General features: G+C 47.8%; 1 protein-coding gene and 1 non-coding gene across 2 annotated transcripts; one reads left to right on the top strand and one right to left on the bottom strand.

The window, feature by feature from the left end:
- Nucleotides 1-4,225: 4,225 nt before the first annotated feature.
- Nucleotides 4,226-6,892, bottom strand: LOC119333841 (probable prefoldin subunit 5). The gene is made up of 4 exons (XM_037606596.1): nucleotides 6,606-6,892; nucleotides 6,396-6,499; nucleotides 5,748-5,825; nucleotides 4,226-4,604 (listed from the first exon to the last, which is right to left on the bottom strand). The coding sequence occupies exons 1-4, from the start codon at nucleotides 6,784-6,786 to the stop codon at nucleotides 4,515-4,517; spliced, it is 453 nt and encodes a 150-aa protein (XP_037462493.1). The 5' UTR covers nucleotides 6,787-6,892; the 3' UTR covers nucleotides 4,226-4,514.
- A 75-nt stretch (nucleotides 6,893-6,967) lies between these two features.
- On the top strand, nucleotides 6,968-7,039 carry TRNAT-UGU. The gene has a single exon. It is a non-coding gene; the product is annotated as a tRNA-Thr (tRNA).
- The last annotated feature ends 1,797 nt before the right edge of the window (nucleotides 7,040-8,836 follow it).

Below are 8,836 nucleotides of genomic sequence, written 5' to 3'. Positions count from 1 at the left end.
GCTATGGATGAAGAGTTTTCCGCTCTAGTTGCAAACAAGACATGGCGCTTGGTTCCATCGATCAGAGGGCGAAACGTGATTGACTGTAAGTGGGTGTACAAGGTGAAATGCAAGTCTGATGGATGGCACGATTGATAGATACAAGGCACGCCTTGTGGCCAAAGGTTTTAAGCAAAGGTATGGAATTGATTATGAGGATACCTTTAGCCCTGTGGTAAAAGCTGCAACTATCCGCTTGGTTCTTTCCGTTGCAATATCTCAGAATTGGTGCATCCGACAACTAGACGTAAAGAACGCGTTTTTGCATGGTGTTCTGGAAGAAGAGGTGTTTATGAGGCAGCCTCCTGGGTATGAAAGTTCAGCTTTACCATAGCATGTTTGCAAGCTTGACAAAGCAATCTATGGTTTAAAACAGGCTCCCAGAGCATGGTAGTATCGTTTGTACTCCAAGTTACAGTCTCTTGGTTTTGCTGCTTCCAAAGGCGATACCTCCTTGTTTTTCTATCATCGGCATGGAGTAACTGTTTTTATGCTTATTTATGGTGATGATATTATCGTCGCCAGTTCTTCCTCTCGAGCAGTTGAAGCACTTCTTCAGGACCTTCGTATGGATTTTGCACTCAAGGATTTGGGCACCCTTAATTTTTTTCCTTGGTATTGAGGTAAAACACATGGGCCGTGGCATTCTTTTATCTCAGGAAAAGTATGTGCGTGACATCCTTGAGCGAGTGGGCATGAAAGACTGTAAACCTTCCTCCACTCCGTTGTCTACATCTAAAAAGTTTTCTCTTCATGATGGAGACGTGCTTGGAGCTGAGGATTCCACCAGATATAGGAGTGTTGTAGGAGCTTTGCAGTACTTGACATTAACCAGGCCAGATATATGTTTTTCAGTCAACAAGGTTTGTCAATTTTTGCATGCACCTACTAGTACTCATTGGACAACAGTTAAAAGGATACTTCGTTATGTTCAAGCAACCAAGAGTCATGGTCTCAAACTTGTTAAGTCAGACTCTGCGTTGGTCAGCGCTTTCTCATATGCAGACTGGGCATATTGTCCTGATGATCGGAGATCCACTGGCAGTTTTGCAGTGTTTTTTGGAGGCAACCTGATTTCTTGGAGTGCACGTAAGCAAACTACTTTGTCTCGGTCAAGCACAGAAGCTGAGTACAAGGCCCTAGCAAATGCTACTGCTGAAATTATTTGGGTGCAGAATTTGCTCACAGAGTTGGGAATTCGCCATTCACCTGCGGCTTCCCTTTGGTGTGACAACCTTGGAGCTACTTATCTCTCTGCCAATCCTGTGTTTCATGCGAGGACGAAGCATATTGAGATTGATTATCACTTTGTTCGTGAAAGAGTTGCCAACAAGCTTCTAAACATTCGTTTTGTGCCTACTGGTGATCAAGTGGCAGATGGCTTCACCAAACCCTTGTCAGTGCGGCAGCTGGAAGCCTTCAGGCGCAATCTCAACTTAGATAGTTGTGATTGAGGGGGAGTGTTAAACATGTTGTATATTGCGTGTGTTGTATATTGTTAGGATAGGTTAGGTGTTGAGATAAGATCCTAGTAGTTAGTTTAAGAGATCAATCTCCACCTAACCTAAACCCTAACCACCTGTATCTTGTGCGCCGCCGCAACCCTCTGGTGGCTATATAACATGCAACATGCGCCCCTGCTAAGGCACGCGCTTCATCACCTATTTCCACAGGTACCACGCTTTGAGCTTCTCGTCGCCGCTCTGGAGCATGTCCGCGTCGTCCATCAGGAAAGCCAGGTCGGTGTTCCTCTTCTTCCCGGCGACGTTGGTCCGGAGCAAGTCGAGTTTGACGGTGTTGTTCATCATCAACGCCGACCACCGCACCTCGGTTTTCTCTTCCCGCAGGGCGGCACGGGTCTTGGCGTCGGCGAGGCAATGCTCGATGGACTCTCGCACACGTATGGTAGCCGACTCGGCGCGTTTCGCCTTCTTGGCCCCTTTGTTGCCGTCCGGGTGCCCATCAGCCGCGCCCGGCGTCGGCGCGTCCGGCTTGTACGTCTCCTTGGCCTTGGCGAGGGTGCGCCGGACATCCGCCCACTTTTCGCACTTGTCGATCCGCTTGAAGACGTGGAGGTACTTGAACTCTTGGTCGCTGTTGTCCTGGCGAAACATGGTGAACATCCGCAGCAGCTGCACCGAGGAATATCAGTCGACGGGCGTGCGCACGTCGAAAAGAAAAGGGAGAGGCCAGCATGCCATACCTGATCCTCAACACTGGCGCCGCTCTCCGGGCGAGCCGCGATCTCCTCGACGATCCCATGCCATTTGTTGCACGCCGTTTGGATGAGCCCCCAATGGTTCGCCATTGCCTTCGACCCGTGCTGCATGTAGATGCCTTTGAAGTAGGGGTCGACGAGCTTGCGCTCGTCGAACTCGGCCTTGATGCGGTCCCAATACGTGTCGACGCTCGGGTTCGTGTCGGTGATCGGGTCGAGGTAGACGACTTTCCATGCTTCGGCGAGGCACTCGTCCTCCTTGGACGCCCACTTGATGCGCGGCTCGCTGGTCCTAGCCCATTTCTTCTTCTTCTTCCCTTTCCTCGCCGGAGCAGGCGCATGCTCCTCCACCTCCTCCTCCTCCTCCTCCTCCTCCTCCGGCTATTCCTCGCCGTAGTCGAGCTCGCCGTCCATTTCGCCGTTGAGGTCCATTGTGTCGTCTTGGGTAGTGAACCCGGGGGAGGAGGCGGCGGCGGCCGAGCCGGTCGTGATGATGTCTTCCATGTCGGCCTCCGTCGCGTTGGTGTCGCCGAGATGCGAGGAGGAGGCTTGCGAGAAGAGCAGCGCGCAACAGCGGAGAGGTGGCATCGGGGAGGCCGCGTACGCCGGCGGCTAGTAGGTGTACGGAGGGTATTGCACGTCAGCGAAGGCGGGCGAGGGCGTGCGCTGGGCCGGGTGACCATGGGAAAGGTGATGTTGGGGTTGAACCCACCGTGCGCGTCGCCGTCGACGTAGCCCGGCGACGGCGTGGAGCCCCAGGGTTGTGGTGACAACGAGAAGCCGGCCGGAGATCCGACGCTTTGCTGGCTCCAGGACGCGTACGGGCCGTGGCCGCTGGGTGGATTCCTCATCCCCGTGCGAGCCGTCTCGGTTTGTTCAGCCGAGCGCTCCGCCTGCTCCGCCACCACCGCAGCCGCGAGCGCCACCCTGTCCCGGGCCTTCTTGGCGTTTGCCCTATTCCGCCTGTCGGTGGTGACAGCCTCCCGGCGCTGAACTTCCGCCTTCCAGTCGGCGTTAGACATGCCCAGGGGCTTGGACGGCGGAGCCCTCTGCTTCGGCTGGGTGGCGGCGGCGGTGGTATCCGTCGCGGCGCGGGGGACCATGTACTTCTTCGGCGGCATGGCGGCCGACTTGGAAGGGAGGAGGAGATTGGCGGGAGGAATGGAGAATGAGAGGGAAGCCGAGGGGGGAAGTTGGAGGAAACGGCGGAAAAAGGGCCTCCTCTCGCCGACAGAGCGGCAACACGCCCCTTTTTGCTTCTGTCGGCGCCCCCAGGCGACCGGGGGCGCTTGGGTTCGGCTCGGGGTCGCTGGCTATTAATTCGGCCTAAACTGGCGCTAAATGAGATCTTGGGGGCGCGACTGGGTCGATTTTCGGCCGCCGGCGCTAAAAAATCGCCTTGGGGGGCGTGTCGGGGACACGGCTGGAGATGCTCTTAACTACCTCAAAACCATCGAGCATTTCTGCAGGGTATGATGGATGGACTCCAGCGCTGGGCACATCATGATGGGTCTGGCTGTTAATTCGGCCTAAACCGGCGCTAAATGAGATCTTGGGGGCGCGACTGGGTCGATTTTCGGCCGCCAGCGCTAAAAAATCACCTTGGGGAGCGTGTCGGGGACACGGCTGGAGATGCTCTTAACTACCTCAAAACCATCGAGCATTTCTGCAGGGTATGATGGATGGACTCCAGCGCTGGGCACATCATGATGGGTCTGACTGGAGGTTTTAGTTGTCATATTGTCCTTGGTGTTTAATCTGCCCCTATGCCTATAGGCAATCCATGGAAAGAATTTGTGTCGATGTGGTTCTTCCTCATGCTGTATTTGTAAACATAGTAACCAGAGATTTTTGCTTTAACGTTCCCAACTTAGTGGTACACATGGTGGCAAATGCATGCACAAGTAGAAGTACTTTTTACACCATATGACGGCTTCAACAAGTACCAGGAAGAGCAACAACAGCATGTGAAAACGAAACCAAGCATCCAGACATCAAAATGCAACAAACTCATAAATTGATTGTCAAAGCCACTAAAGTGTAGATTGTGCATCCAAGACACACGTTTGATACTGAGTTCCAAATTACTCGAGGACGAAGTCTGACGATAGAGCAGGCTGTTTCAGTAAATCATCTCAGAGAAATTTGCACACACGGCCAAAACAGCTAAAGAACGTCCTATGTTCCCTGAGGGCTGCGAGCGAGCGAACTACCCCGGCGCTTCAACAAAGCAAGGGGCAGGGCACGCACTCTGCTCTCACGAACTCGAGCTCGGTGATGCCTGCCTCAGCTTGGCTTGCAGAAACATGCCCATTTCGTCTGCTATGCTCTTCTTTTTGGTCGCCATCTGCACATGAAGAATAGAGTTATCATCTGTACAGCATTCAGGTTAGGTATGTGCCTTGAAGTTGAGGAATAGCTCCGACACATGAATTATAACACATGATCATATTTAGCGCCGAGTGTCAAGTTCAGTGGAGGCGGATGCGAGTCGCAGCGCAGCTCAATATAAGTTGTGCCTTCCAAATAGAGATGACCAGCTAGCAATTTATGTGGCTATCGTTATCAATATAAGACAATCCTATTACAGCATACACTGTCAAACGACTGACAATCAAATACTAGGTTCGTACCAGAGCATCACCCGATGAAAATTCGCCACAATAAAAAGGAGTTTGCTAACAGAGTAACACCGACTGTAAATGATAAAAGCTTCTGGCAAAATGACATTGGTGCTTTGTGCTGCTAGCCCCAATGTTGTGTACTACATTCCACCAGACTATTCACATTTCAGACCTTGTGATTGACCAAAATATGCATAACTAATGTAAACTGGTAGACAATATCATATTTGTAACATGCTTAAGGGAATAACAAAGCATTGGTAATGCTACCTATTGTGACCAGTTGCATTCTATGCCAATAATGGCGTCCCTAAATATTGCTCCATGTATTCTACAACTTAAATTAGAGAAACCCGAAGCCCTGATTTTTATTACGATACTGATAGTTTTTTTTGTAAGAACTGATACTAATATGATGAGCAGTTGCACTAACACTAATCATATTTGACGGCACTGAATTATATCTTCCCATCAACTTGGTCAGTTACATGGTGCCTAAGGTTAATCTGGTGGCAACTGGCAACACAAAATGAACTTTTACAAAGAATGCTGTCGGTATGTCAACACAAGTCTAGACCTGAGCATATAAGATAAATTCGACCAAACCAAAAGGTCTGCATGTTACAAGCTTACAGCACACATGCATAGATGAATGAAAACATTCTCCTAAAAGTTTCGTTGTGAGACCATTTCTACCTCACTCAACTAGAAGTTACTCAAGCTCAAAATGGCTTTATGAACTTCAGTATCTTCAGTGTTTCTACTCACATTCAGTTAGAATTTTAACAAAATACAGGCTAAAACATTTGTCCTCCAGTTGTGCTAAAATGAGTAGCTACAAAAGCGGTGCAGTCAGTCAATATTACCTCAAGTAGTTCATCGAAGTTGGACTTCAGCAAATTAATTTTCCTTTCACAGTATTCTTTTCCTTGAGTCATAGTTTTCTGCACACAAGAAAAAAGAATCATACGACAGGCGACAGATAAAGTAAATAAATAAATAAGATGTATCATTTGAGTATAAATATGGTTTACTTAGGGTACTGCGCCGCTCACTTGGTTCTAAAAGAGAGACCTAAATTACAGGCCAGGAAAACATGCATCTCATGAGCAACAGAGCAAGTTCTAAACTATGTCTCATTCACCAAGCACCCAATTGGCCACAAATCACTGGCAGCTAGTTCAAGTTGGGAGACCTTCACAATTAACTTCTCCTGACCAAACAAGTCTGAACTTTACATGGAACAAGACAGGTCAATCAGCGCTTGGATGATTTTGGTGCAATAAATAGTGGAACTTTCATGGCAACTTGATGTTGTATTGCTGATCGTGTGTTTTTCCTGAATATCAAAATGTCGCCAATAACCGACCAATACTATGTTTCTTTTTCCGTATATATCCGAAGAAGCTGATAAGCTCATGACCAATTTGTATCACCACATTGAGAGATTCGCTGAAGTAGTGAACCAACTAACATACTGTAAGCTATCACAAACCCAATCATGTGCAAGATACCTCAATGTAGTAGCCGGTGCCAACGTCGACGAGGACCTTCTCGGCGTCGTCGAGCGTGCCGGGTACATAGAGGGACGCCGTGAGCGGCACGAGCAGCTTCTTCCCTGCACACGCCGAGCCGCAAAGGAAAAGGTTAACCAAACCCCCGTGGAAAGGGCGAGAAGATGGAACGCTGTGGAGAAGAGGGAATTAGGGTTGGGCGAGCCGTGCCTTGGGGGTGGAGGGAGAGCTCGTGGAGGGCGGCCGTGGCGTTCTCGAGGCGGGTGGCGGCGGTGCGGATCTTGGATAGGCTGTCCTGGAGGAGATTGACCTCCAGATCGGTCTGCTCCTTGAGCGCCTTAAGCTGCTCCACGCTCAGCTTATCCACGTCGATGCGCGCGGGGCTCGCCATGGCTTCTTGCTGGCCGACGCCGGAGGAGGTGGGAGAGGAGGATGGGGGGAGAGGCGGCGGCGGTGGACTGGTGGGCAGGGAAGGAGAAAGAAGAGCCGAGACCGCGAGGGCGATCAGTAGACATAATCAGCATCGTGGTTCAAATAAAGAAATAAAATTTCGATGTAGCACAGGCAAATTCGCCCCTATAGCTCAGTGGTAGAGCGTCAGTCTTGTAAACTGAAGGTCTGTAGTTCGATCTTGCATGGGGGCATGGCATCTTTTATTTAATTTTGTATGTGCTCGACTATTTTCCAATGGAGTGGACAATTTGGCCTTCACTTTGAGCTCTGCAACAATTTGTATTTTTTTCTATATTCATAGCTGAAAATATATGTTGAGAAGAGTTTTCAATCTTCTAAAAAAAATTTAATGGTCATTGCGAGAGCGAGCCTCCATCTGAATATTTTCATTCATAGTTACCTATGAAGCTTTACAACATCTTGTATGTTCTTTAATCATAGCGTTTCTGTTCACTTGTCACTCCCACAATTTATCTTCTTTGCAGCTTGGCCTACTCTGCTTGTTGCGTGTCATAGGAATATGTGACCTTTTCGAACAAAGTTTGATGGATTAAGTTTACTATTCGACAGGTAATTTTTGCTTTTACTCTTTATGTTATGCTATTTTATCTACTTATTCACCATGGGCTCACAAAAAATTGTACTTGCCATTTTAATCTTGCAGATTTGTGGAGTTCATATCATTTGATGGAAACCCTTCTTTACCATCTATTCTACCTCGCGTTTGTGTGACCGATTTACAAGTTCATGGTCTGCGTTCCTCGCATGGTACTCGAGCACCAACTGAGGAATATCTTTTTATTTCCGAGTGAACTTTGTTGCGAGATCCACACACTCAGGTTTATCAATTTGATTCTTTCGACGATTCAGCGAAGAAGTCATTACCAACTTTATTGGGATACACTGATTATTACCCTAGAAGATTCTTAGTTCTCTTGTTTTTTCTAGAACTATGTATTCGTTTATCATCAAGTTACATTCGATGAAATTTGCTTTTACATAAGTTTCTTCTCCTGCTCCTAACATAATATTGTATTGCAGCTCAAAGAACATTACGCACCCTAGTCCTAGTGACTCCCGCATTCTCTTCTTTCAGTCCTACTGTCACTGCACATTCTATCTGATATACCTCTGTCAGTTACCGATGAGTAAATACATTGTCTGAACATTTCACTCAGTACACATTTCCCCCCACGATATATGTACATTGCTTAATTTCTCAGTTCCTTTCAGAGCGGTGGGAAGAGGGGATACGGATGCACGAGCTCGCAGACGAATCCTGGAGAGTAGAGGTTGCCCTATCCACCGAGGGATTGGAGAGAAAAAGTGGAACTATTAAAGCTATATACATGCTGAGGTTGACAGTGCCATCAGAGAATTCATTACTACACCAAAAAGATTTCAAGATTATGGTAAGTAGAAATTTTTTAAAAACTTACAACATGGCGCGTGAAGTTGGTAATCTGGCACATGATCTTGAGATGCTCAAAGATAAGAATCACGCCTTCTAAATAGGACATGCATGAATACTTAGAAGCTATACAAGTCACATTGAATAATAATGGTAGAATGCTTGTTGTGATTAGAGTTAGGAGGGAGAAAGAAAGGCTATTTAGAAAGTATAGATGTGCTAAAATTTATGATAAAAAGGGTATTAAAGACGTTAAAAGTGGAAGTTTTGTTAGAATCCCTCCGATGAAATACTCTTAGGCTTACTGGATATTAGTTATGATGGTAAAGAAATTGGGCTTTGAGAGGTCTAAATAATCTTACTACTTCAGAGAGTATTCGATCTGATTGTCAAGATGTAAAAAGTAGGCTTGACGGGGTTAAAACTTTAGGTAGTGTCTATCCCACTACTTTGGATGGTAAGGGCATCTCCAACGCCTACCCTCAAACCGCCCGCATACGTTCGGACCGCGGAAGTCATCCAACATGGTCTTGTATCGGTCCGTCGGGTCCGGACCATGTTTTCCTCGCAAATTGGA

Source organism: Triticum dicoccoides, chromosome 1B (assembly GCF_002162155.2).
Source record: "Triticum dicoccoides isolate Atlit2015 ecotype Zavitan chromosome 1B, WEW_v2.0, whole genome shotgun sequence".
Taxonomy (NCBI): domain Eukaryota; kingdom Viridiplantae; phylum Streptophyta; class Magnoliopsida; order Poales; family Poaceae; genus Triticum; species Triticum dicoccoides.
The sequence above is the reverse complement of the archived record's forward strand: the minus strand, read 5'-3'. Positions and strand labels throughout refer to the sequence as shown.

What these genes read in the sequence shown, in the direction of transcription:
- LOC119333841 (XM_037606596.1), bottom strand. Translation starts at nt 6,786, where the DNA reads ATGGCGAGCCCCGCGCGCATCGACGTGGATAAGCTGAGCGTGGAGCAG. An exon ending in GCACCGGCTACTACATTGAG is followed by an intron (nt 5,826 to 6,395) that starts GTATCTTGCACA and finishes TCTTGTGTGCAG; the next exon opens with AAAACTATGACTCAAGGAAA. An exon ending in ACTTCGATGAACTACTTGAG is followed by an intron (nt 4,605 to 5,747) that starts GTAATATTGACT and finishes CTTCATGTGCAG; the next exon opens with ATGGCGACCAAAAAGAAGAG.